Source organism: Agelaius tricolor, unplaced genomic scaffold, assembly GCF_023055355.1.
Source record: "Agelaius tricolor isolate 1412-34295 unplaced genomic scaffold, bAgeTri1.0.p SCAF_23, whole genome shotgun sequence".
In the NCBI taxonomy this organism is placed as follows: Eukaryota; Metazoa; Chordata; class Aves; order Passeriformes; family Icteridae; genus Agelaius; species Agelaius tricolor.
This window is the reverse complement of record NW_027269283.1, coordinates 5,778,877-5,805,718: the sequence shown is the minus strand read 5'-3', so window position 1 is coordinate 5,805,718 and position 26,842 is coordinate 5,778,877. Positions and strand designations below refer to the sequence as shown.

Here is a 26,842-nt window from a genome sequence, read left to right as displayed (position 1 = left end):
TGCCCATCCTCCCTGCAGCCCTCCTGTGCCACTGGCCATGGAGCTGGGGCTGTGCTGCTGCAGCTCCCTGGGGATGCCAGGTGCTGGGTCCTGGCAGCAGGGATCAGTGCTGCCTGCCGGGCTGGGGTGAGGGGTCTGAGCCTCTCTCCTGGCCGCGAGGTCAGGCCGGGGAGCACCCGCGCTGCAGAGCAGCTGGCTCCGCACCAGGAGAAAGTAAACAATTAATTACAGCCGTCAAGAAGTAACGGAGGCCAGCGGGCTGTCATGATCTCAGCCTGTGCTGGAGGAGATGCTGGGAGCTGCAGCCAGCTCCGGTTGGGGGATCCTCCCGATAAGATGCATGAGAGAACAGGGGGCTTCAGGCAGCCTTGCAGGGTCCCTCTACAACCCCACCTTGAGAGTGGCCTGTGCCCCTGGCCCTGTGGGTGACAGCTGCAAGAGCTGGGGCCTCGGTAGATGGCACAGGGCCTGAGGATTCTGGCCCCATTGCAACCCTTCTCCAAGTCTGAGGAGGTTGCTATGGGTGCGATCTCAGCCCCCTGGTCACCAGGGGAGGTGACATCAAGCCTGTTCCCCTCTGCAGGCAGCTTTCCCTGCGCTTCAGGTCAGCTGGGCACAGCAGGGTCAATCACCTCTGTTGTCCCGCCAGCCCCACTATGGGGTGGTCTGGACGTCCCCCCCTTCCTCGGGTGCCCTGGGTCGTCCTGTTGCTGGGGCAGGGGTCTCCACCCACGACCAAGGCCCTGATGCCCGCAGAGGGGTCCCCTGCATGACGTGGTGCTGCCCAACCGGGAGCCGCCCCCACCCGCTAGCCGCCCGTCGCGGGGCAGGGGCTGCCGTGATCCCGGGCCTCAGCCGCCTCTGATGTGTGGGTCCCGCGGGCAGAGGCTCTGCCCCTCTGTGCACCCCGAGAATGTTCCAGGTCCCGAGGCTGCGCCGGGGTCCGGTGCGGGAGCTGGTGTGGGGTGCGGGAGCTGGCGGCGGATGCGGGGCCGCTGCGAGGGCCGGTGCGGAGTGCGGGGGCTGGAGGCGGGGTTCGGGGCCGGGGCGGGTGCGGGGTCGGTGCAGTTGCGGGGCCGTCCCGTCCCGTCCCGCCCGCACCAGCCGGGCCCGCAGCGCTGCCCTAGTTCCCCCCCACGCCTGGCGCAGCCGGGAGGCGGCCCCGCTCCGCTCGCTCGTCTTTGTGCCCCCCCGCGCCGCCGCGCCCCCCCCTCCCCGCCGCGGCGGGGGCAATGCCTCCCGCATACGTGATGAAGCGGGCGGCCGGGCTGGGCTCCGCCGGCAGCAGCCGTGAGCCGTGAGCCCGGGCGCCTCCGCACTGCAGCCCCCTCCCACCGGCGCGGGGGGCGGCGCGGGGACGCGGCTGCTGCGGAGCGAGAGCTCCAGCTCCGGCGGCAGCGAGCGGCCGCGGCACCGGCGCCATGCTGAACAACCTGACCGACTGCGAGGACGGCGACGGCGGCGCCAGCCAAGGTGAGGCACCGGCATCGGCACCGACGAGCGGGACAGCGGCACGGCCCGGGGCGGCCGCCCCCGCCGGGCCGGGGGCCGGCGCCGGCGCGGGGCAGGAGCGGCGCGGAGCCGGGGGCAGCGGGGGCTGAGGGTGCCGTGCCGCGGGGCGAACGGGAGGCACCGGCACCGACACCGGCCGCGACGGCGGCTCTCGGCCGGCGGCCCCGCGGGGCTGCGGCGGGCGGTGCGGGGATGCTCCCGCTCCCGGCGCCTCCGCGCAGCCCCGGCCGCACTCCCGCCGCTGCGGCAGCCCCGGGAAGCGGCGGTGCGGCCGAGCGGTGCGGGGCTCACCGAGGAGCCTCCTCCCGGGCGGGGGCTGCTTGCTGCGCTCCGAGCGACCCTGCGGGGCTGGCCCCGCCGCTTCCCGGACAGACCCCGCCAGTCGCCGCACCGGTCCCGCTCCCGCCCGCCCGGGATCCCCGCAAGGGTCCCCGCACCTAACTGCCGGCCCCCACCCCTGCATCCCGCATCTCCGCTGCAGCCCCCCCAGCCCTCCCTGCTGCCGCCCCCCACCTCCGGCTGCCGCCCCCCCATCTCTCCATATCGCCTCTCTCACCCCCGCTGCCCTCCCCCCCATTCCTCTCCTCTGCCGCCCCCCATCTCCGGCAGCCGCCTCCCCATCCCGGGCAGCCGCCCCCCGCTCCCTTCTCCGCTCCCGCCCCCCACTCCCCGCCCCCCCCCCCGGGGCCGCCGCCGCTGTCCGCGGTGCTGAAGTGGCCGCCCGGGCCCCGCTCCGCGGCCACAGGAGCCGTTCGTCCCGGGGCCGAGCCGAAGCGAGCCCAGCTGAGCCAAAGTGAGCCCTGTCGTGCCGAGCCGGTCCGGTCCGGTGCAGTCCGTGGCGCGCCGCGCTGTACCCCGTCCCGCTGCAGCCCTGGCGCAGGGCCGCTGTCCTCCGCCGGCGAGGGGCCGCTCGGCCCCGCAGCAGCCCCGTCGCTGCTGCCGCTTTGGCCTCAGCCCCTCCCGGCACTACCGAGCTGTGTGAGGGTCCCCGTTCCTCACGGGGCCGCGTCCAGCACCAGGCGGCACAGGCCCCGTTCTTGTGGGTGTTCCTGCCGGGCGCAGGGGTGAGCTGCAGCCAGGGGGATGCAGTGTGGGCGCAGGAGGACTTGCACTGCTCCTCTGAGCCTCCCAGACACCTCCAAGTCTCCTCTCCAGGTCCCCTGGTGGGGTCTGCCAAAGCCCCAGCCGGCAGCACATGGCTGGCTGTGGCAGTGGTTGTGGGGGTCCCGGCTGCCCACAGTGGGGCTCTGGGCACAGCCACAGACAGGTTCTGTGGATTCCTCTGCTCTGCCGACCCCAGTCTGTTTATTTGCTTGTTTATTTGCGGCTCCGCTCAAGGTCAGGGCCGGCAGGAGACTTTTGGGGGCACCTTGCCAGTCTGGGGTTGTCGCACTGGCCCCCAGCCGTGCCCTTCGCTGGGCACTTGCCCTCCCCTTGCCCTCTGCAGTACCAGGATCTCTCCCACTCGCTGATTTCCATCGTGGCAGTGCCAGCGGCGTGGCAGCAGGCGGTGCAGCCATGCTGGGGTCTGGCAGGAGGGCTGGACACGGTGCCACTACAGATGGACCAGGCAGACTGTCCCTGGAGCTGAGCCTGCCGAGATGCTGCCCTGTGGGACAGCGGGTGAAGGGCTGGAGAAGTCGGGGGCCTGGGGCACCTGGGGGAGCAGGGATTGTCTGTAGGAAGGGGCTCAGCAGAGCTCCCCACACCTGTGACAAGGGTGGTTGCAGTGGAGGGGGGGTTGTCCCCCCGTGCCAAGGGTCAGCTGAACTCCCATCGTGAGGTCTGTCTGCAGGGACCATGGAAAACCCGTTGGGTAGCAAAGCTGTTGATTGCCGGTGGGCCCCCTCCACATGTCCTGGCTGCTCCAGTGCTGGCTGTCCAGCAACTTGCCAAGCCGAGCACGAGCACTGAAGCCCTGGGTGCCACTTAGGCCTTATTTGTCAGAAAGGTCAGCAGTGTCCCCACTCGGGTCATGCTCTGGACAGCATGCGTGAGCTGCATGACAGTGGCTGGAAGGGCTCCAGCCCAGCAACCCAGCAAGGGCTGGACCCTCTGGGAAGGTGGTGGGAGTGGGGAGCAGGCAGGGCTGCTGCCTGCAGTGTCCGGGCTGGCACCTTGCACTGCTCTGGTTGGGGTGTTGGGATGTCAGCCGCAGCCCCACTGCAGGGTGCCATGCTGACACCCAGCCCGGTGCCACTGGGATGCCTGGGGAGCCCAGATCCAGCACCAGGAGCTTTGCTGGAACTTGTGTCCACGGCCATTTCCAAGGCAGGGCTTGGACTGTCGGAGAATCTGGGAAGCTGTTTAAATGCAGCCAGCCAAAACGCCTGTGCTGGAAATCCTGCGCTGCAGGGCCGGCTGATCAAAGGGAGGATAATCCTGGGTTTAGGAAGGAAGAGGATAGGTCTGAAGTAGCAGTTGGTCCAATTTGGGTCAGGCTGTGAAGGAATCCAGCCCAAAAGGCCACTGGGTGTGCTTGCTGGCTGGAGGGGGAAAACGCAGCCCTGGCATGGGGGGAGCATCCTACTCCACCATCCCACCCTGACCCCCAGCCCTGCTCCCCTGACACGCTGCAGCTGGAGTGGCTCTGCTGTGACGCTGCCAGCACGAGCCAGCACTGCTCTGATCAGCAGTGGTCTCTGCCTCAGGGGTGCTGCAAGGGCTGTGTGGGATCCTTTGCAAGGGTCGCCCTCCCCAGAGCAGCTGTCAGACACTCCTGTGCAGGGTAGAAGGAAGCTGGGTGGGCGCAGAGATGCCACTGCCATAAGAATACCTTGGCCATCCCCACCTGCGTTAGGCACCCCAGGCCAGCAGCCCAGGGCCAGGCAGTGTGCGTACAGCCAAGTCCCCTTGATAGCCGGAGGTGACAGAACAGCAGCGTGGCCTCCCTGGCCAGCAGCTCCTGCAAAACGGCAGCAGCTGGGGACATCAGCCAGGGCCACGTGCTCGCCCATGTGCTCGCTGGCCTGCTGGGGTCACCCTGGGGTGCCCCTTGCTGCAGGCAGAGCCCCGGGAGCCCAGGTGTCCTGTGGCAGAAGTCAAGGTGTCCTGTGTACCTCCAGGGGAGCCCCAGGGCATCCCTAGTGCCATGAGCAGCCATCGCGCTGCTGCTGCTGCCCCTGGGGCTGCGGGATCGGGGCGGGGGAATTCCGGACCTGTCAGCAGCCCCGTGCAGGAGCGCAGACGGAGGCGCGGAGGGCTCTGAGGTCGGGGCTGTTCCTGCCACGGCCCCCCTCACCCACTGCACCGCCCGGCAGTGCCCCAGCCCCGGTTCCCGATGTCCCTTGCTGGGGCTCGCTGTGCTCTGGATGCTGCGGAGGGCACGGGCCGGCCGTGGTCGGGTGGCAGCCTTGGCAGCAGCTGTGGTTAATTAGCCCGTGGGGGGTGGCTGCTGGGGCTACCCCAGCCAGTGCTCGGTGCCCTGCGCCGTGTAAAGCGATTAGGGAGGATTTGGGATAAGGGACATGACGCTTCCCAACCCAATTTAGGGCTAAGTAAAAAGCCATTAGAAGATCAAATTGTGGTTGGTGCTGCTGCCTGAGCCCTGCCTTGGGGGGCTCCGAGGGTGCTGTGACGGTCCTTTGGCGCTGCTGCGTTTGCTCCGGGCTGCCCCGGGCAGACAGGTTGGTGGAAGCCCTGCTGAGAGCGGGGCTGCGCGGTGCCCACGGCGGGGCTGCGGGTTCCTGCCAGCGGTCCCGCTGCCAGCCCTTCCAGCCGCCGCAGCAAATTAAAAGGCCGATTCGTGTTGAGTGATCCCTGGGGAGGGGGGCGGCTGAGCGCCGGGATCGAAGCCTGGCACGGCTCGGCTCGCCTCTGCTCTGCTCACACTGTCTCTCCCGGCTCGGCTGCTGGCCTTGGGGCTGCTAGCCCGGTCCAGCGCTCCGGCCCTGCGCTGTTCTGTCCCGGCTGCTCTGGCGGAGCGGGGCAGGGGCAGCCCTGTGGGCGTTGCTGGCGCTGGCAGTGTCCCACGTGTCCCCAGGGCCGGGAGGCAGCACCCCATTTGCGGGAGCCAGCCGGGCAGGGCTGGCAGTGGCAGTGGCAGGTGAGGGACGGGGCATTGCTCCTGCCTGCCCTGGCTGCCCCTGACTTCAAACCACGGGTCTGAGGCAGCTACCGGGGAGAGGCTGCACCAGCCCCGCTGCGGCAAAATGGTCTCCGGCAGGAGCAGGAGCAGGAGCGGGAGCGCTTTGTCACCTGGGACCCTGCGCCCTGTGCTTAACTCCTTCCAGCCTGTGGGGCTGCAGCGACGTGGGAGACTGAGAGTCTCCCCGAGCCGTGCTGCATCCTCATGCTCACCAGCCCGGGGCCTCTCCCAGTGCTGCTCCTCGCAGCAGCATCACCCAGCGAGCGAGGGGCTCCTGCCCCCGGGCCAGCCCCGGCAGCCTGGGTGGTGTCAGCAAGGGCCGTGGCCCCGGCGTGAGCAGCGCTGGGCAGAGCTGGGGGTGGAGGGACTGCCAGCTGTGGGTGCTGTTTGTGGTGCTAGGGGTTGGAGCACCCCAGGGTGCTGCTGGCGCCTGTCGCGTGGAGCCGAGCAGGGCAGTCCCGGGGGGTCGGGGTGGGCTGGGGCCGGGGGTGCGGCCGCTCCATCCCCCGGGTGCCGGAGGGCCGGGGCGCGGGTGCCATGTGGGGCCAGCGTCCGGCTGCCTGCGCCGTTACATAAGAGCGGGAGCCGAGGCGGCCGTGGCTCGCCGTTGCCATGGAAACCTGCACGGTGATGTCGTCGGCTGGGTACCAGGCGGTGAGGCGAGGCCCCCGCGGGCTCCGTTCTCCCGGAGGGGTCCCAGAGCCTTGCCACGCTTCGAGCACGTCTCCCTGCCAAACTGCCCGTGTCCCCCGGTGCCACCCAGCCCCAAGGGGGAGGTGAGCTCGAGCCACCCCTGCTCCCGCACCCTTCTGTCACCTCACTGGGGGTGGCCACAGCATCAGCCTGGAGGGTGTCCTGTCAGCATGGTGGATGTTTCACATCAGTGTGGTCCCCAGAGCTGGTGCAGGTGGGCAAGAGCCGTGGCAAGTGGGTGGTTGCCAGCCCACACCACTGCTGTTACCTAATGACAGCAGGGTTCAGTGGGGCTTTAGACCAAACACAGATCAAGGAGCAAATGAGGTTTGTGATGAGACCCATTGTGGGAGATACAGGGGAAGCACATGGCAGTGGGGCAACCTGGGGTGCTGGATGTGTGTCCAAGGGGACTCTGGAGAGGAGCCTGTGGGCCAGGGTGTCCCAGTGGCACTGCCATGGCCACTCCTGCACAGGACGAGCCTGCAGGCTGTGCCTCAGTGTTTGGCTGTGCCCTTAGGGACTCTGCTGCCCTGCTGCCCCGTGCTGGGGGAGCCCAGGGATGGTGGGAGTTGGGGGCCAGCCCGCAGGTCCCTGTCACCTGTAGCATTTGAGGCTTCACCTCCTGGTCAGCCAGGAGCACCCTGTGTGCCAGGGAATTGCAGATGGTGAATCACTGCTGCACACGGGCTTCCAGGATCCCGAATATGAGTCAACTGGCAGGAGAATGGCGGTCTTCAGAGGACCAGGATGCTCCAAACGGTCGCAGGGTTTGTCCTGTGGCTGCCACTGTGAGTGGGTGACTACACTGCTAGGGCACCATCCCTCTGCCCCGGGGCGCTCATGGGCTCCATGCTGAAGGATGGTGGAGGGGGCAGTTCTCTGGAGCTGGTCTGTGACCCTGCCCGTGTGGGCAACCTGCCCGGCAGTGCGGTGGCCAATGGCAGTGTGACTGCTCTGGCTGCAGGGCTGTGCTGCTGGGATGGGTGTGTGGCAGGGAGCCTCTCTCCCCCCACTGAGGGCTGGGGACTGGCCTGGCTGCCCAGGTTTCCCTGTGCCATGGGTGCCTCCTCAGCTGCTCTGCTCAGGACTGTGTCCTTTGGCTCCTGGCCCCCATGCCGTGGTCCCTCTCTGCTCTGGACCTTCTCTTGGAGCTGTGCTGCTCCGGCAGTACCATCCTTACTGCTGCTCCATTTCCAGCTTGATTTATTTCTGCTGCTCTGCAGCTCAGCTGTTTTCATCGCTATTAAGCCAACTCCAGGTTTCTTCTGCACTAGGTCATTAATGCAGTGAGTGCCTGTGGTCCCTGTCCTGGTAGTTCTATGGGCCTGGCACTGCTGTGGGTGGCTCCACTGCCCCGGGCATCATCTGCCCTCAATGATGTCACCTCCCACCCTGTGGTGCATGTCTGGGAGGAGGACCAGACACCTGGCCAGCGGCCCCAGTCCCAGGCACTGTGCCGGGACCATCCCCTGTGCGCCAATGCTGAGCAGCCCCGCAGTCCCAGCGCCGAGGGCAGTCCCAGCGCCGAGGGCAGTCCCAGCGCGCTCGCCCGCAGGTGCCGTGAGTTATTGCAGCCCGTGCCGTGAGTTATTGCAGCCGTGCCTCCCGCCGGCGGCTCCCCCGATGCACTCTGCTCGCCTCTCTGCGTGGATGCGCTCCGCCGGCTCCGCGTGTCAGCACGGCCGGGCGGGGCAGCGGAGCCTCCTGGGGATGGCAGCCCCTGTGTGTGTGTGCTGTGGGAGGTGATGCTGGGGGCTGGCATGCCGGCCTGGCACTGCCTCTGCTGGGTCTGGGTGTGAGCATGGTGCCCACAGCCCTGGCAGCTCCGCTGGCAGCCCCGGGCAGCTGTGACCCCTCACAGCAGTGACCCTGTGGGGTGGATGTTCTGCAGCTGTGGGTGGGGCAGGGGCTGCCTGACTGACTCAGTGGTGTTTCTGCAGGCGATGGCAATCCCAAGGAGAGCAGCCCCTTCATTAACAGCACGGACCTGGAGAAGGGCAAGGAGTATGATGGCAAGAACATGGCCCTCTTCGAGGTAGGGCATGCAGGCAGTGGGGCACGGGGAGGGAGCTGAGCTAAGCAGCTGTCCCACAGCACCCAGCCTGCACCCTGGGCACTGGGACATGCCAGAGCCCCAGGCCAGGGTTGCTGCACTGCCAAAGCCATTCCTGGAGGGGCAGGCAGTGGGGCACCATCTGGTGAGGTCTCCTGGGGGTGGCTGGGGTCCCAGGGGACTGTCCTCACAACTTGGGATCTGCTCTCCACAGGAGGAGATGGACACCAGCCCTATGGTCTCGTCCCTGCTGAGTGGACTGGCCAATTACACCAACCTGCCACAGGGCAGCCGGGAGCATGAGGAGGCTGAGAACAATGATGGAGGCAAGAAGAAGCCAGTGCAGGTGAGGACTTAGGGGGGAGGTAACCTTCCCTCCCTCTGCAGCCCTTGCCTGTGTAGTGCCAGGCCACAGACTGCCCTGGGAATAGGAGACCCCTTGGCCTCAACCAGGGGTGGTTTTACCCTGGGTTCCTGGCTGCTTTGTGGGAAGAGTGGGATCTCTTGCTCCTCTGCCAGCCAGGCCCCTGAGCCCTGGTAACTGCTGTTCCCTCAACAGGCCCCACGGATGGGCACCTTCATGGGTGTCTACCTGCCCTGCCTTCAGAACATCTTTGGAGTCATCCTCTTCCTGCGTCTCACCTGGGTGGTGGGGATCGCTGGCATCATGGAGTCATTCTGCATGGTCTTCCTCTGCTGCTCCTGTGTGAGTTTTGGAGCCATATAAGCCTTCACTAGCCTTGCCCATGGCCTGGGGTCACCAGTCTGGCTGGCTGGACCATGGAGAGGTGCACTGGCTGCCAGTGCCAGTGCCATGCACTACCATGCCCTGCCCCAGCTCTGCTCCTGCCCCAGCTTCTGCCCCTGCCCTAGCTCCTGCCCCACTTAGAACAAGGAGAAGTCTTCAGCTTCCCAGAGGAATCAGCAGTGGAATGGTGCTTAAATGGTGACCCAGATCATAGCTGCTATGTGGGGGGATGTGCTGGGGGTCCCCTGCTCTGGTACCATGCAGAAAGCCACCTCGCCAGGACAGTCACCCCAGGGCAGAGGCTGGGAGGGCTGGCCTTGTCCAGTGTCCTGAGCCACCCCAGCGCTGCCAGCCCCTCCAAGGGCTCAGCTGTGTCAGCTGTGCTGCCAGCCAACATTCTGCCTGCCCATCCACACACACATCTATCCATTCATCCTCCCTGGGCATCCCTGCCCTGTGGCACATCTCAGCGTGGCCCCAAGAGGCCCCATGTCCTAGCGTGGCCCCAGCTCTCCCTTCTCTCCCCTGTCCCCCTGCTCCTGAACACCCTGTGTTTCTTCTCGCAGACAATGCTGACGGCCATTTCCATGAGCGCGATCGCCACCAACGGTGTGGTGCCAGGTACAGCCAAGCCCGGTGTGCGGGCAGCTGGGCGGGGTGCGGGCAGCTGGGCGGGGTGCGGGCAGCAGGGTGGGGTGCCTGCCGGGGCTTTTCCCAGAGAGCATCCCCCGGGGCTGCCAGCCGCTCCCCAGCCTTCTGCCACCAGCCCGCGCGGGATCCCCAGGGCCCGGGGGAGCGCAGAGCTGGAGCCGCCACCCGTCCCCAAAGCCGCGAGGTGCAGATGGCAGCGAGAGCCGCCAGCCGCGGCTCCTCCCTCCGCCAGACTGGCGAGGCCGCGGGGAGCCGGGAGACACACGGCAGGAGGATGGGAGCAGGGCGTGCTGAGAGCCAGGGCTGGGAGATGGGATGGGATGGGATGGGATGGGATGGGATGGGATGGGATGGGATGGGATGGGATGGGATGGGATGGGCTCTGCCACCGCCGGGACACTGCTGTGTGTGGGCTCTGCCCCGCAGGAGGCACCGTGGGCTGTGGCCGGTGGGTGCCCCGGCTGCCTCCCCCAGAACATGCCAGCCCTGCAGAGCCCTGGGGAGCCGTGAGCTGCGCCAGGCTGGGCACAGCGCTGACAGCCCAGCGCGGGGTGTAATTAAAGCTATTTATCATCCTGCTGCCGCAGCGGGACCATCGATCCTGGCAGCCCGGCTCTGAGGGCTCCTCTGGGAGGATGGAGCAGGGTATGGTCCAGGTCCCTGGGGCTCCAGCTCGTGTCTGGTGTCCAGGGAACACCTGTGCCACTGGCCATTGCACCTGGCTGCTGGGGAATGACTCTGCCCGTGTGGTCACTCCTGCTGCTCTGCATCTTGCTCAGTGCTGGAGCAGGGCCTGTGGCTATCCTGGCTCCAGTCTGCCCTCTGGGATACCTGGCAGGGCTGAGGGTGTCACTGGGGTCTGGCTGGGACCCACTTTTTCTCTCTCTGACAGCGGGTGGTTCTTACTACATGATCTCACGCTCGCTGGGACCCGAGTTTGGTGGGGCTGTGGGGCTCTGCTTCTACCTGGGCACCACCTTTGCCGGTGCCATGTACATCCTGGGCACCATCGAAATCCTGCTGGTAGGTACCTGGTCCTTGCCTTGTGCAGTGCCATGGGCTCAGCTCCTGGCAGGGCAGGGGGCCTGAAGGACCTTTCTCCTGGGGCCCCTCTGCAGGCTGTTAGCCAGGTGGTGATGCCATGACTCTTTCCCAGGCCTACATCTTCCCAGCCATGGCCATCTTCAAGGCAGAGGATGCCAGTGGGGAGGCAGCTGCAATGCTCAACAACATGCGTGTGTATGGCACCTGTGTGCTGACCTGCATGGCCACCGTGGTGTTCGTGGGTGTCAAGTATGTCAACAAATTTGCCCTGGTCTTCCTGGGCTGTGTCATCCTCTCCATCCTTGCCATCTATGCTGGAGTCATCAAATCTGCCTTTGACCCACCAAGCTTCCCGTGAGTACAAGGCCCTGCAGGGATGCAGCAGGGCTGGGGCATGCAAATGCTGAGTGCTGAGTGCCTGTGTGCCCCCAGGATCTGCCTCCTGGGCAACAGGACCCTCTCACGCCACGGCTTCGACCTCTGCACCAAGATGGTGGTGGAGGGGAATGAGACAGTTGGCTCCAAGCTCTGGGAGCTTTTCTGCACCTCCCGTTTCCTCAATGCGACCTGTGATGAGTACTTCACCATGAACAATGTCACTGAGATCGAGGGCATCCCTGGTGCTGCCAGCGGCCTCATCCAAGGTGAGCACACGCCAACAGAGGCATGGGAACATGGGCATGGGAATGGCAGCATGGAGAAGGAAGGGAGCTGTGGTGAGGCAGTGGCTGTGCCTGCTGGGCCGCTCTGACAACAGGGCTGGTGGAGGTGTGCTGTGGGAGACCATCCTGAGCATGGCTCCTCAGCCATTCCAGGTGTTGTGGGGGCAAACAGCGCTGGGTCCAGGTGAGAGAGCATGTGGGAGATCCCTGCTGGGGGCTGCTCTGCTCCTGAAGCACAGGGAGCTGTGCTCATGCTGTGCTGGGCAGTGGGACACTCCTGCACTGGGTGACAGAGCAGGGCACTGCAGCCACCTGCATGCAGTCTGTGTCAGCCAGTGGGGTGGCTCAGAATGAGGCCCAAAGGCTGGGGAGGAATAAATCCTCCCTCTGCTTCCTCTTGGCCTTTGGAAAGGCTGGTATCGATTTGAGGTTTTGAGAGAAGTGATCACCCCTTGGGGCCACTTAGCTACTGTGGCTACAGCCCTGCTGGGAGAATGGCCAGGACCACAGAAGGATGTGTGAATTTGCTGGGAGGAGCACTTCTGACCTGTTTTTCTGGAGATGCTGGTGTATCTGCTAGGTGCTCAGGCTCAGCAGTGGGTGGCAGAGGCTGATGCTCTGTGCCACATTCAGACGGTGTCTGCAGACCCCCATGCTGGAGTGGTTGTTGGGACTCAGGAAAGCAGCAGAGCCACAAGCAGGATCAGTCATTCCTGATGGCTGCAGGGCTGCCCCAGCCATCCTGCCCTGGTGTCTGCGTGGACACGGGCACGGGAGGTCAGACTTAGCTGAGCACGTGGTGCTCAGGGCTGCAGCTGTGATGGTGATTAGTGGAGCGCAGTCACAGGGTGTTTGGGAGCCTCCCAGTGATGTTGCACTCTGAGGTCCTTTGGGTCAGATAAGGAGTTCCTGGCTGCTGGGTGGAACCTGCTCCTGTTGGCAGTGGTGCTGCTGGGGAGGGGGTGCAGACCCCCACTGCCCCGGTCTCTCTCAGGGCAGCAAACCCTCCTGCACTGGGGGCAGTGGGACAGAGCCAGGACCCCACTCTGGGGTGGCTGGTGACAAAGGTGACCGGCCCAGCAGCATCTTAAGACAGGTGGCACAGTTTGACCCTGGCAGAGGTGACTGGGGCTTGCTGTGCCCTAGGTGAGGGGTGGGGAGAAACACGTTTCAGGGAGGATGAGACAGGTGAGGCCAATAGGGGCTGCCAGCCCCATCTGTCACCTGTGAGCAGCCATGAAGGGGGCTCAGTGCTGGGGGCTGAGGGCTGGCTGCTCCTCTCTGCCCCCCCAGCAGTGACATGCCAAGGGCAGTTGCCTCTGCCCACCCTGCCCGGTGCTGGCTGCTCTCCACTGCTCCAGTTTCTCCCCATGATCTGCAGCCAAAGCAGCACACGGAGGGACACTAAGCCTGTTACATCAGCCCCGCACTCATAATCCCATCAAAAACATTATCAAGTTACTTTGACACGATCCACTTCCCTTAAACCTGTGTTGATCAGCATTAATTATATTACCCTCTTAATTATTTGCTACTGCAATCCCATGTCAGCTGCTCCAGTATCTTGTGGGGACGCTGCCAACAGCATTATGAACCTGCTCTGGTTGCCCACCTGTGCTGCCATCCTCACCCTCTGCATGCTCGTGGCCCCGTGTGTGCTGAGCTGGCTGCTCAGTGGGGCCGGGGAAGGGCTGGGAGAACCACACACCCCCCAGTTCCATTCCTGCGGGGTGGGGATGCTGTGCTGGGTGTGGGGGCTTGTGGGCACCTCCTGCCAGAGGCGCTGCCCGGCCTCCTCCCTCCTCACAGAGAACCTCTGGAGCTCATACCTGACCAAGGGCGTGATCGTGGAGAAGCGGGGGCTGCCCTCGGTGAGCTCCCCCGACACCCCAGTGGACATGGACCAGCCCTACGTCTTCAGCGACATGACGTCCTACTTCACCCTGCTCGTCGGCATCTACTTCCCCTCGGTGACAGGTGGGAGCCGCCGCGGGCCCCGCTCCGTGCCGCGGGCACAGCACGTGTGGCCGGGCGCGCTCCCCCACGTGTGCCACCCCCGCACCCGGGGGTGCGTGCGGCGGTGACAGCGGCGGTGACAGCGGCGGCGCGGGGGCGGCCGGTCGCCATCGCCTCCCCCGCAGCCGCCCGCGCTCCAGATCTGACGGTGCCGCCCGGTGCGCGCTGACGTCCCGCCGCTCCGGTATTTTTAGCTCTCCGGGGGCAGAGGAGCCCCCCCGGCCCGGCCCCGCTGCGGAACCGAGCGGGCGCAGCCTCGGGGGCTCCCCTGCAGCTCCGCGGGGCCAAGGCGGGAGGGAGCCCCCGGCTTGCCCCGGGCATGGCGAGCGCTGGAGGGTCCGGGGCTGCGGGGTCCCCGGCAGCCGCTCGGCCTCCGGTGCCGGCCCTCCCGCCGCCGTTCACCAGCCGGTCCCCCGGTGCCGCGGCTCTGGGCTCCTGCCCCGGCTGCACGGGTCATCCCCCGGGCTGGCTTGATCCCGCCTGTGCAGCCGTGTCCCTGCGTGACCTCCTGCCCTCCCCGAGCAACGTCGGGGCTGGACCCTGTCCCTGCCCCTGCGGCAGTCACCGTCCCTGCTTGAGCTAATTAAGGGCTAATGAGACAAAGCACTTGAGAGCTTTTGAGCCTAATCCTTGAGTGGCCTCAGGCTGCGGTTTGGGGTAGGGGGGGAAGTGTTGGAGGGGGGTGAGAAGAGCAGGCTGGGTACCCCAAGCCGCAGCAGCGCCTTCTCCCCCGTCCATCATGGCTGCTTCCCATGCTGGCCCACACCGAGCCGTGCCCTGCTGTGCCCAGGGCTCACACGGTGCCTGGCATGAGGGACGGGTATGGGCTGTAGCTCTGCTCCCCCTGACACCATCCCCTCTTTCCCCAGGCATCATGGCTGGCTCCAACCGCTCTGGAGACCTGCGGGATGCCCAGAAGTCCATCCCCACGGGCACCATCCTGGCCATTGCCACCACCTCTGCAGTCTGTATCCTTCAGGGCTAGCCTGAGCCTGGGCTGTGGGGCTGGGGGTGGGTGGGCTCTGCAGGGCAGATCAGCTCGGGTGCTTCACTGGCCCTGTCCCAGCACCCACTGGCTGGGCAGGCAGGACTCTGCATCCTCCTGGCTCTCCTTGACTACCTGGCAGATATCAGCTCTGTTGTCCTCTTTGGAGCATGCATCGAGGGGGTCGTCCTGCGTGACAAGTGAGTGTCCCAAGGCCATGGGGGGCATGGAGAGAGTCTGGCAGCCCCCCGGAACAGGCTGGGGCAGGGGCAGCCCCAGGGGCAGGCAGAGGTGTGGGGAAGGCTGCAACCATGACACACTGGGCAGACATGGGAGCATTGGGGGGCTCGTGGGTGTAACCAGGCAGGGGGGCTGGAGCTTGTAACCGGCACTGGGGGCTTGTGTGCAGCCCAACCATCCATGTTTGCTGCATTCCTCCCCCTCCAGGGCTGCAGGCAGCCACTTGTTTGTCAACAGGCAGGGCTGCCTGTGCTCCTGCTTATCTGGGGCAGCCCTGCTCACCGCACGTGGCAGGTGACACTTCTGGGTCGCCAGCACCAACACAAACAGGATCCAACTGCATGCATCATCATTGCCCCCCCGGCACAGAGATGAGCAGTCCTGTCCCACACCTGCCCTTGTCCTTTGCCATGATAATGGGTACAGGGATGAGGACAGACCCCTGGCAACCTCTGAGCCTGCTCCACTGCTCACCCTTGAGTCAACAACCCAGCTGTGTCACATCCCCCCAGAGTGGTGCTATTGGGGGAGGCTGGGTTGTGCCCCTGTGATGCTGGTGCTCGGTCATGGGATGGAGCTGCAGGTGATGCTGATGCCCCGCAGGTTTGGTGAGGCTGTCAACGGGAACCTGGTGGTTGGCACCCTGGCGTGGCCGTCCCCGTGGGTCATTGTCATTGGCTCGTTCTTCTCCACCTGCGGGGCTGGGTTGCAGAGTCTCACCGGAGCTCCCCGCCTCCTGCAAGCCATCTCCAGGGATGGGATCGTTCCCTTCCTCAGGGTAGGTGACGCCCGAGTCCGGTGTTTCCCCACCCTGAGCGCCCACTGTGGCTGCAGAGAGAGGCCCTGGGACCCCACCCTGCCTCCTCCCGGCGCCGTCGCTGCCGGAGCAGCCCCACATCCCTGCCCTCATCCCGCACGGCGGTGGGCGGCCGTGGTGGTCTGGCTGCGGTATCGGTGGGAGGAGAGTGTCGGGAAAGGTCAGAATTCCCTCCCCCCCGCCGCCGTGCCGCTTCATATTTTATCTGCTCTCTGAAGACGCGTTCCCACAACCTCATCTCTCCAAATCCAACCCGACAGCTCCCCCCAGGGAAGAGCGGGCTAATTTTATCCTCCCTCCTTCTCCTTGCCAGCCCCAGCCCGAGCTCTCGCTCGCACCGCCCGCACCCTTTAATGCGTCCGGACACGCGCCCCCGGGCCCCTCCCCGCTCCCCCCGCAGCCGCAGGAGGGGCCACTGTCCCCCGGCTGTGTGTCCGTCCCAAGCACGGGTGCCCGGCTCTGTGCTGCTGTGGCCAGGCTGTGAGCAGGGGCTCGTCCCTGGTGCGGTACAGGGGCTGCTGTGCTGGGTGTGGGGAGAGCCACGGGATCTGCCGGGAACGGGACTGTTCTGTCAGCAGGAGCCAGCGCTGGGAATGCTTTCCTGGCAGACTCCAATGGGACATGTGCCAGCTCACGGCACCCAGTGTTCCCAGTCCCTGCTCCTGCCAGGGCTGGGTGTATGGGAGGGTCCAGTCTCATCGGACTGCACTGAGTGCCCTTGGCCAGGGCTACAGGGCACCGCAGAGCCTGACACGCCCCTCTCCCCCCATTTCCAGGTCTTTGGCCATGGCAAAGCCAACGGGGAGCCGACGTGGGCCCTGCTGCTCACAGCCTGCATCTGCGAAATCGGGATCCTGATCGCCTCCCTGGACGAGGTGGCTCCCATCCTCTCCATGTAGGCAGCGTGCTGTCGATCCGCCCCTTCACAACAGCGGGTGGCGTGTGTGGGTCTCTGCTCCTCGGGGGGAGGGGGGAACGGACCTGCTGCCCTGGCCCCTGCCTGGGAAGAGGCGGGCCCTGCAGGAACTCTGGGCTCACACCTTGGCCAGCATTGAGGCTCGGTTTGTCCATGGCACTGCTTCTCTGTCCATCCGCAGGGTGTGCTCCAGCATTGGCCGCCCCGGGGCCAGGAGGTGTGGAGGCTTCAGTCGCTCACACTGCACCACTCAGCCCCCTGCTCTCTCCCGCAGGTTCTTCCTCATGTGCTACATGTTTGTGAACCTGGCGTGTGCGGTGCAGACGCTGCTGCGGACACCCAACTGGCGGCCCCGCTTCCGCTACTACCACTGGTGAGCCGGGCGGGATGGGGCAGCCCAGGGACACCCAGGACACCCCAGCGGGGGGCTCAGGGCAGGCTGATAGCTCTGTGCCCTCTGCAGGACCCTGTCCTTCCTGGGCATGAGCCTCTGCCTGGCGCTGATGTTCATCTGCTCCTGGTACTACGCGCTGGTGGCCATGCTGATCGCCGGCCTCATCTACAAATACATCGAGTACCGCGGGTAAGGGAGGCCACGGCGTGCAGCTCCTGTCCAGCTCCCCGTGGCCACGTGCCCTCTCATTGTGGTTGCTGGGCTCCCCTGGGCTGCTTGTCCCACCTGGATGCTCCAGGGTGCCAGTGTGGTGCTCTGTGGCCAGAGCCATGGGCATCCCTTATGTGCTGCTGGTTCCTGCAGGGCGGAGAAGGAGTGGGGTGACGGGATCCGGGGCCTGTCCCTGAGTGCAGCCCGCTATGCCCTGCTGCGGCTGGAGGAAGGGCCCCCACACACCAAAAACTGGAGGTGAGGCTGGGCAGGGAGATGGGGATCTCAGGGTTCCAGGGCGGGGACAAGCTGGGTGCAGGCACTGACTGCAGGACCTTCCTTCCAGGCCGCAGCTGCTGGTCCTGGTCCGTGGGGATCAGGAGCAGAACGTGGTGCACCCGCAGCTCCTGTCCTTCACCTCGCAGCTCAAGGCTGGGAAGGGCCTCACTATCGTGGCCTCGGTGTTAGAAGGGACCTTCCTGGACAACCATCCTCAGGCACAGAGGGCAGAGGAGGTGAGAGCTGCCTGCACTGGGACAGGCTGTGCCAGCATTAGGTCCCCACGTGCCCAGGGTTGTCTCTGCCCCATGGCCAGGACTGGTGGCCCCGGGATGGCCCGGAGAGCTCTCAGTGGCATCAGGCAGAGCCTGAGGACTCCATGCTTCACTGGTGCTCACAGTACCACAGGGACCTCTGGACTCCTCTTCCCCTCCAAGACGCCAGAGATGCTGGCACCAGCCAAGCACTGGTCCCAGTCTTGGCCAGCTGCTGCAGGACTTGGCACAGCTGCTGTGCTCCCGGGCTGAGCAGACTCCTCAGCCTCAACCCTTGACACAGTCTCTGTGGCCCTGGTGCCAGGCAAGGTGGGAGATGAGCCTTTCCCCGCCAGAGTGAGAGCACTCCCCAGGCCCTGCACCTGCGGGGCGGCACATTAATGAGATTAAGCCCTTGGAAGCAAACAGTTTCTCTCCCATGCAGACATGTTATAATTTCTCTGAGTAAATAACTCTTAATTGCTGCTCTGCCACCTGTCAGAGCCCTGGCACAAGGACACCCTCCACTCTGCACGGTGCAGAGCTGTGTGCCAGCTCTCTGCTCTGCTAGGTATCACCCCCCTGGCTCGGAGCCACTGGCCTGCCATGGGGCACAGAGACCCAGGCACCCTGTGAGGATCTGCACCCCACAGCCTGCACCCTGCACCTCACAGCCCTGTACCCCATACTCTGCACCCCCATTTTATACCCTGTACCCCACATCCTGCACCCTCTACCTCATCTGGCCTGGGTTGGGCCACTGCTGGGCCTGGCAGCTGCTATGCCCATAATCCATGCCTATCCCTGAGACCCTGGGATCTCTGACTTCCTTCTCCCTTGCAGTCCATCCGGCGCCTGATGGAAGCAGAGAAGGTGAAGGGCTTTTGTCAGGTGGTGATCTCCTCTAACCTGCGGGATGGCATGTCCCACCTCATCCAGTCCAGCGGGCTGGGGGGGCTGCAGCACAACACAGTGCTGGTGGGCTGGCCCCGCAGCTGGCGCCAGAAGGAGGATCACCAGACCTGGAGGAACTTCATTGGTAGGCACCGTGGAGGGTGGGCACTGCCGGGCCTGGGGGGCTGCAAGCTGCCCTGGCTGACGTGGCCCTTCCCCTCCCAGAGCTGGTGCGAGAGACCACAGCTGGGCATCTGGCCTTGCTGGTGGCCAAGAATGTTGCCATGTTTCCGGGCAACCAGGAGCGGTTCTCGGAGGGCCACATCGACGTCTGGTGGATTGTCCATGATGGGGGGATGCTGATGCTGCTGCCCTTCCTCCTGCGGCAGCACAAGGTAGACTGGGCCCCGCAGTGCTGGGCCCTGCAGTGTGGGGCTGGGGCTGGGGCTGGGGCTGGGGCTGTCCCTGTCGAGCTGTGCCCAAGCCTCCCCCATCCCTCGCAGGTGTGGCGTAAGTGCAAGATGCGCATCTTCACGGTGGCACAGATGGATGACAACAGCATCCAGATGAAGAAGGACCTGACCACGTTCCTGTACCACCTGCGCATCACCGCAGAGGTGGAGGTGGTGGAGATGGTGAGTGCTGGGACGGGGCATGTGCTGCAGTCAGGGATGCTGTGCATGGGAGCCAGACAGAGCCTGACATGAGGCACACGGCACCATGGGGGGACACAGCACCACGGGGACATGCTGGGCCTTGCTGGGAGCAGGTAGTACAGCTAACCCTGCCCCAAATTTCTTCTGTTCTCCCCACAGCATGAGAGTGACATCTCTGCCTACACCTATGAGAAGACACTGGTGATGGAGCAGCGTTCCCAGATCCTCAAACAAATGCACCTCACCAAGAATGAGCGGGAGCGGGAGGTGAGGCTGCAGGACAGGCTGGGTGGGCTCTCACCCCTGTGGTGGCTCTGATGTGAACCTAGCTGCCCTGCATCTCTGTGTGCTCATCCTGATGGGCTTCAGGCTGGCTCTGCCCAGCCAATCCTCTTGTGCCCAACTCCCTTGGCTGATCCCTCCCACACAGATCCAGAGCATCACGGATGAGTCCCGTGGCTCCATCCGGCGCAAGAACCCAGCCAACACCCGCCTGCGCCTGAACGTCCCCGAGGAGCAGGCTGCTGATGGCGAGGAGAAGCCAGAGGAGGAGGTGAGGGGCTGTACCAAGGCACGGTCAGGCAGGTAGCTAGCCCCAGGCCCTGCCCAGCATTCCCCTCTTCCCTCTGCAGGTCCAACTAATCCACGACAAGAACGCCACCACCTTCTCCAGCAGCTCTCAGTCTCCTGGTGATGAGGTGGAGGCAGCCCCTGAGAAGGTGCATCTCACCTGGACCAAGGAGAAGTCTGTTGCTGAGAAGAACAAGAGCAAGAGCCCTGTCAGCCCTGAGGGCATCAAAGACTTCTTCAGCATGAAGCCGTACGGCCCCCCATGCTGCCACCTTGTCCCACCCATGCCCTGTGATCCTGGCTGTCCCTGCCTGCCCCAGCCAGGAGGTGCAGGCAGGGCCTCGGCAGCACCAGCTTGATCCTTGCCCTGAGGAGTGGTCAGGCAGCCTGGGTGCTGAGTGTGCCCTTGCAGAGGGGCTGGGGGCAGGTGGGGAGGGGTCCCTGTGTAGAACTGTGCTGGCAAGGGATGGGGTGCCCAGGCTGGGTGTGCTGTGGGGAGTGGGGGTCCCCACTTGGTGTTCACCACATTTCTCTCTCTTTCTCTTTCTCTCTCTTCCTCTCTCTCTCTCTCCGACCCCATCATGCTCCTGGCAGGGAGTGGGAGAACCTGTAAGTCTGGGTTTGGCTGGGTGCCGGGGCTGGGGTGGAGGGAGCTGGGTTGTGCTCATGGGGCAGCACGATGGGAGCCATGGGGGTTGCCCCTGTGCAGGAGGGTTGCTCAGTGAGCCGTGACAGCTGCAGTGCCAGACAGCTCACCCGGGCAGCTCTGGCTGCCAGCCCCGTGCACCGTGCACTGCCCATGCCACACGCTCCTCAGCTGCCCTGCTATGCTGCCAGCAGCTCCCTGCAAGCCTGGGCTCAGGCACCCACAGTGACACTTGTGCTGCCTGCTCCTGCTCACTCCACGCAGTCTGGCCCTGAGCAGCCGTGGTTGCCCCTGCCCATGGGCACCGGGTGTGGCCCTGCGGCTCATGGTCACCAGTGCAGGCTCAGAGTCACCAGTGCAGAGCCTGGCAAAGCTTGCTGCACCCCGAGTTTGTGCTGCACTGCCCGAGGGCAGGAGGCCAGTGTGCCCTGTGGCTCCCTGGGCCTGGTGTGGGCTGGAGGCTGACCCTGCCTGTCCCGTGCCCACACGTGCTGTTGCCCACAGGAACCAGTCCAACGTGAGGAGGATGCACACGGCTGTGAGGCTCAATGAGGTGATTGTGAAGAAGTCCCAGGATGCCAAGCTGGTCCTGCTGAACATGCCAGGGCCTCCCCGTAACCGGAAAGGGGATGAGAACTGTATCCTTCCTGTGGGGCCACTCATCAGAACCCCTCTGTGTCAGGGGGACCAGGGTCCATGTTTTCCCCAAAACTTGTGGGTCTTTTAGGTGAGTGCCAAGAGGCACAGGTCAGTTCCTGAGCTTGGACCCCCTCCACACCTCCTGCTCCTGGCTGGCTCCAGTAGCTGTCCTTGGCACCAGCCTGCTCCTCCAGCACATGATGGGTGGTGGGAGCACATGACACTGCACCTACACCATGAGTGCAGTGGCACATGACAGGGGCCGGGTAGAGGTCTGTGGGGCTCAGCCATCTGCTGGCTCAGTCACCATCCCCATCGCACAGCACCAGCACGGGTGGGCTTCCCTGGCCCCTTGGCTTGGGACTGGCCCCGCCAGCTCCTGGCTCTGGTGTGGAGGTGTCAGTGCTGCAGGCTCAGCTGGGGCTGGGCGGGGATGGCACAGGGCTGTCCCCATGTTCCCCAGGTGTGAAGTTTGTCCTCCTTGACGGCTGCGCAGACATGGAGTTCCTGGAGGTGCTGACGGAGCATCTGGACAGAGTGCTCCTGGTGCGTGGTGGGGGCCGGGAGGTCATCACCATCTACTCCTGAAAGACGGCGCGAGAGAGGTTTGTCTGCACACTGAGAGCCCCGCCACCCCTTTGCACCGCGCTCCCCGAGGGGAGGAGGGAAGGCCGGATGGCAGCCGGTGCGCATAACCTTCTCCTGGCTTTGGCCGTGCCCCTGATCTCTCCATTCGAACTGCAGCACCAGATCTTCCGGGAGCATCCAGCACCAGAGCAGCTGTTCCTCATTGCAACACCGCAGCACTGCTGTCCTTGTTTATATATAAATATATACAGTGAACCGCGGACTGAGCACCAGAGCTCGGCGCTGCCGCCACCGCCCGCCCGCCCTGGCAGGGCCAGCCCCGCCGCCAGCCCCAGCACTGCCGCTGCAGCCCCTGCCGGGCCGGAGGGCGGCGGTGCCGAGACGGACCTTGGCCCCACCGTGCTGCTACTCCTGCACAGACTCGGCTGGACGCGCCCGTGCCCTGTGCCCTGTGTCCGCCGCCTGCCCCGCGCCTCCCTGCGGGGCCCTGCGAGGAGAGAGAGGCCCGCAGCACCACGCTCCGCTCGCCGGACGCTCCCGTCCCCACCTCCGGCCGCGCCCGGGGCCGCCTCCGGGGCCCTCACCTGCGGGGCTGCCTCCCTCGCACTGCTCCCCCGCTGCCCCTCACCGCCACGGGCCCGGACAGCCCCAGCTCGCCGCTGCCTCGGCACCGATGTCTCCGGAGAGCGCGGGCTGAGCTTGTGGAGATGCAGCACGATGGTTTGGAGGAGGCAGAGGGTGGGGGGCGGCTGTGCGGGCTCAGGCGCTGGAGCACAGTAAGGCCGTGAGAGCAGGAGCCCTGACCTAGGGTGGTTGGGGGTGCTCCCCGTTCCCCCTGCCTGACTCCGGGCTCTCTCTTCCCGGCGCTGTGCAGGTGCTTGCGCAGGAGTCGCGGCGTGGAGCTGCGGTATCGGGAGCCGCGCAGGGGCCCTGCCATGTGAGCGTGAGCTGGGCACCCCCGAGGCACCAGTGCCTGCTCTGGGCTGGCACAGGGGTGTCCCGGACCCCCACCCTGCTCCCCCTCAGCCGCGCTAAACTGGGGCTCTCAGGGCCCGGCACCAGCCAGTCCGGCTGGCCCCAGCACCTGCACATGTGTCTGGGTCGCCCCTGTGCCGCGCTGCACTCCCTGCTGCTCCCCAGGGCTTTGCTGCTAACCCAGCCCTGGCCGCAGCCCCAGGCAGTCGCAGATGCTGCCGGGGGCTGTAGGACAGTCTGGATCTGTGTGTATTTTTAACATATGCAAAGGCTGTTTGCTGATATGACCAGCAAGACGTCACAGTGAGTGGGGGGCTGCAGGGGTCCCACTGTCCCCCCGGCATCTTGGCACTCCCTCACCCGGCTGGCCAGGGCAGCCCCGGCACCAGCCACAGCCGCAGAGCTCCCCGGGGCAGATCAAACACCTCTTATCTTTGGCAGCAGCTGCAGGGTCGCCCCCGCCGCCGTCCCCCCCCGCCCCCCCCTCCCCAGCATCTCTCACAGAAGAGAAACTGAGGCGCTTTTAACAAATGTGAACGGTTCCAGGAACCACGCAGGAAGCGGTGCGAGGGCAGCAGGGTGCCGCTGGCGCCCGCCCCAGCCCCATGTACATAGTGTACATAATACAGTACGTGTATTTTTAAAGTGATCATATTTATGTTAATAGAACCAGATGAAGTCTATATATAGAGATCTATATCTATTCTGAGAGATGCAGGGCTCTGCTAGCACCAGGCCGCAGGGACGGGGAGCTGAGCCGGGCTGCTCCTGCACAAACCAGGAGCCCATCCGTCGCACTGAGCGCTCCAGAGTGGTGGTGGAGGCTGCAGCCTTCCTCGGCCACCAGTAGCCCCTGGGAAAGGGCCAGGTCGCAGGTTTATTCTCTTCTCAATTTAGCTTCTTAAGAGTTTTCAGGGAAAAGAAGTCACAGACTTTTCTGAACTTGTTTCACAGCAGATTTGAGCTTCCACTCAAAGTGCAGCCTGCTAAGAGTTGCCCTCTCCCGGCAGCGCTGGCGGCTTTGTGCCAGCCTGGGCCCTGGGGCAGCACTTTGTCCCTGGCCAGAGCTGAGCCCCTGTGCTGAAGCACTCGCTCCCTCAGCCCCTCCAGACGCTCCCCAGTGCTGCTCTGCACTGAGCAGGGGCAGGGGGAGCGGGTGCTGCTCCAGCATCCCCACGGGTGTCCATCCTGGCAGCAGCTGCCTCCTGCCTGGCACAGGCAGCCCTGACTGCTCCCAGCTCCCTGCCCACCCCACCCCCTGCCAGCCTTGGCTCCTGCCTCCCTGAGAACAGGAAACCCCCCTTGCACCGGCCACTCCAGCCCCTGCTCCCTTTCAGAGCTCCTCTACTCCAGGTCCAGGCCAAAGCTATTTGGGGATGCTTGGATAGAAAGCAGTGGGTTTTTTGATGTTGGATTTTTTTGTTGTTGTTGTAAGATACTACTTGGACACACTCCTAGACCAAAACCAAGCCCCAGCTGCACATCTGTGCCTGCTCATACCTTGCTCCTACATTTCCATCACTCCCGAAGTGCCTCCCTTCTCTCCAGGAGCAGTCCCAGTCACAGCCAGACTTTCTGCCAGGATAGCTTGGTGGCCTGTGTGGCTGCAGGTCTGTGCCACAGATGCTGCTGTGGAAGCTGCTCCCACAGGCATGGGGAGCTCAGCATTTACAGGGGGACTGTCAGGCTGAGCTGAGACCTGGCTTCAGCACAGGAGCTCAGGGCTGACGAGTGGTGCAGATGCACAGGGTAGCACTTTCTGGTCCTGCTGCTGCCTCAGCAGCCCAGGAGCTGTGAGAAGAGCAGGTAGGGGTCTGCAAGTGAAGTTCCTTTAGTTTTGGGAAGGGCAGCCCATGGGAACCAGCATTTGCCAGTGTCTAGCTGCTCTGCCCCTTGGAGCTGGCCCATTACCACCACACACAAGCTCACCGGCTGTTTCCAGCCTCCCAAAATTATTTGAGGCACTTCAGCAGCAGCGGGGGAAGGCACAGCAGCCTGCCCACACAGCTCATGTGTTAGCACCATGTTGTTGGGCCTCGAGCACTTGCCAGCTGCTCTGCCTCTTCACAAGATGCCACTCACTCCCTGCAGTTGCCCTCTAATTGCAGTTTGGCTGCTGCCCCCTGTGCTGCTGGGCCTGAGGCAGCGAGCACGGTCCCCTCCTGCCCTGGCACAGGGCAGAGGGCAGGGACAGGTTATGCACAGCCTCTGCTGAGCCTGCAGACAGCACTCACCCTCACAGTGCCAGGTGAGAGGCTCCTCCATTGGCTGCAGGTACAGGGCAGCCAGGAATGACATTTGCAGAGCAGTGGTGAGAGCAGCCAGGGCACATGTCTGACAGGTTTGCTTCATCCCCCAGCATCACCAATGGATCCCATTCCCCTCAGCATCACTCCACCCTGACGGCAAAGCCATGGTCCCGGCTCCCCCAGCGAGTAGGAAGGCCATTCCTTTCCATCACTACTGCTGAAAAAAGGCATTCTCCTTCCCCATCCTTCAGCAAGAGCAGGGGCACAGCTCTGGACAGAGTCAGGGCTGCTCCCACACCCCTGCCAGGCAGTTTGGCTGTGGCAAGACAGGAGCTGGTTTCCACAGCGTGTCCCCTTGCTGTCGGCTGGAGAGGGCCAGTTTTAGCAGACAGCACTGCATGTTAGTTTACAAACCCAGCCCTGCACGTTTGGCCTCTGTGAGTGTTCAGTTTCCCCATGGAGCACCCTTCTGCTGCTCCACCGTGGTGAAGACAGTGTCCTCCTCTGGTACACATGCAAGTTCCTCCTTGGCACATGCGCAGACACGGTCCGGTTTTTGTTCCAGACAGGAAGGTCTTGACCCCCCAGTTTGTTTTACAGGCAGGCTGCTGCAGGAGCAGCACTGAGCAGCACAACCCACGGGAGGGTGGGCTGGAGCATGGCCACAGCTGGCAGGGAGTGCTCGGCCAGCACACAGCGCTGGTGGCACATGCTCCAGTCCCTGCTGCAAGAGGGCCAAGCAGTCCTGGCCCCTGAGTGGCAGTGGGCAGCTCAGGTCACTGTGGAGGGCAGCTCAGGTTGCTGTGGCCACCACACAACACAGGCAGCAAGCCACAGGGCAGCAGGGACAGGAGGCACAGGCAGCATCCAGCCTGGGCAGATGCTGGTCTGTGGCTGGACGAGAAGGACAAGAGACTGCACAAGGGCAAGAGTTGCACTAGAAGAGTCAAGACCCTCCTCTGTGTAGCAGGACTAAAAACTAGCAGAAAGACCGAAAGGTCTGAGATCTGCTGGTTACAACACTTTCTGTGCTACATGTGCAATATATTTGTTATGAATGTTATCACAAAGTCGGTTCATTCAATACTCTTTTAATCACTGTAGCTAGATGTTCTTTGTCCATTCAAGTGACTTTTATTCGAGTGCAATATTTCAATAGACATGTAGTGACCTAGAATGCTTTGTGTTTTAGAGAATCTGTGTGCAGAGCAATGCAATTAAGTTTAAAACCTTGTAAATAAAACAGGTTGCAAACCAAAAAAACCCCCAATAGGCTTGCATTTAATTTCTGTGTGTGTTTCAGTGTTGTGCATTAGGCCGCCTCGGTGCAGACCCTGTGTTCTCTGTGCAGGTGTTCATGGAGGAGTGGCTCCTCAGCTGTTGAATGCTCCCTGTTACTGCTTTACTGCTTTACCTGTATTCATTTTTCTAGACTCCTGTCTGCACAAAATGCAATAAATGATTTTATTACACCCTTCACTACTTGCACGGGGACTTTTCACTTGCTTCCAGGTCTCCACAGCTATTTTGCACCATTTCAATAACATGGAGCAAACCCTGACAGGGTGCAGATTGCAGAGGAAGCAAAGCACAAGGAGAGGAACAGCCTCTCCAAAGGGATGCAGTTCCCACATTTCACCTCACAAAGATTTCTGGTCACCCCACCAAAAGTGCTCTATCTGGCTGCAGGATTAGAGGTGAAGAAGGGGATCTAACAGGAGGAGAGACAGCAGACAGACACACTGCTGTCCAGACTCAGCCTGTGGGGTGATGTAACACAAAGCCATGGGACACCAGTGCTGAAGGCACAGGGACTTGCAGCCCTGACCTCACGCTGGCTTGTGGCACTGACCTGGACCTGTCCCTCCCACCACCTGTCACCAGAGAGGTTCTGGACTCCTCGTATTGGCTGTGCCACACCACATCTTCCTGAGGCCACCCCAGTGCTGTGCTAGAGTCAGGACCTGTGAGATCCACACACATTCTGCTCAGCATCCAGTGTGAAGCTTCCAGGACAGCTTCTCCAGGAGAGGAGAGTAACAGCAAACACAGTGAAAGGAT

The 26,842-nt window shown here is 64.0% G+C and overlaps 1 protein-coding gene across 3 annotated transcripts in view; it reads left to right on the top strand.

Moving 5' to 3' along the window:
- Positions 1–26,260, top strand: part of SLC12A5 (solute carrier family 12 member 5) — a 31,400-nt gene extending 5,140 nt beyond the window's left edge. The window contains exons 1-27 of one of the 3 annotated variants that reach the window (XM_071447022.1): positions 1,141–1,473; positions 8,236–8,330; positions 8,563–8,694; positions 8,908–9,054; positions 9,663–9,717; positions 10,640–10,770; positions 10,904–11,145; positions 11,224–11,435; positions 13,263–13,430; positions 14,339–14,437; positions 14,597–14,654; positions 15,298–15,472; positions 16,288–16,406; positions 16,702–16,800; positions 16,891–17,010; positions 17,185–17,289; positions 17,378–17,546; positions 18,408–18,603; positions 18,684–18,853; positions 18,962–19,093; positions 19,274–19,381; positions 19,545–19,667; positions 19,747–19,934; positions 20,279–20,293; positions 20,835–20,968; positions 21,466–21,574; positions 21,714–26,260. In XM_071447022.1, the coding sequence (XP_071303123.1) occupies positions 1,422–1,473; positions 8,236–8,330; positions 8,563–8,694; positions 8,908–9,054; positions 9,663–9,717; positions 10,640–10,770; positions 10,904–11,145; positions 11,224–11,435; positions 13,263–13,430; positions 14,339–14,437; positions 14,597–14,654; positions 15,298–15,472; positions 16,288–16,406; positions 16,702–16,800; positions 16,891–17,010; positions 17,185–17,289; positions 17,378–17,546; positions 18,408–18,603; positions 18,684–18,853; positions 18,962–19,093; positions 19,274–19,381; positions 19,545–19,667; positions 19,747–19,934; positions 20,279–20,293; positions 20,835–20,968; positions 21,466–21,557 (3,336 nt within the window). In that variant the 5' untranslated portion in view covers positions 1,141–1,421 and the 3' untranslated portion in view covers positions 21,558–21,574; positions 21,714–26,260. Of the gene's footprint in view, positions 1–1,139; positions 1,474–8,235; positions 8,331–8,562; positions 8,695–8,907; positions 9,055–9,662; positions 9,718–10,639; positions 10,771–10,903; positions 11,146–11,223; positions 11,436–13,262; positions 13,431–14,338; positions 14,438–14,596; positions 14,655–15,297; positions 15,473–16,287; positions 16,407–16,701; positions 16,801–16,890; positions 17,011–17,184; positions 17,290–17,377; positions 17,547–18,407; positions 18,604–18,683; positions 18,854–18,961; positions 19,094–19,273; positions 19,382–19,544; positions 19,668–19,746; positions 19,935–20,278; positions 20,294–20,834; positions 20,969–21,465 lie in introns of those variants that run through there. The other 2 variants (XM_071447021.1, XM_071447023.1) reach the window with 2 other exon arrangements.
- The last annotated feature ends 582 nt before the right edge of the window (positions 26,261–26,842 follow it).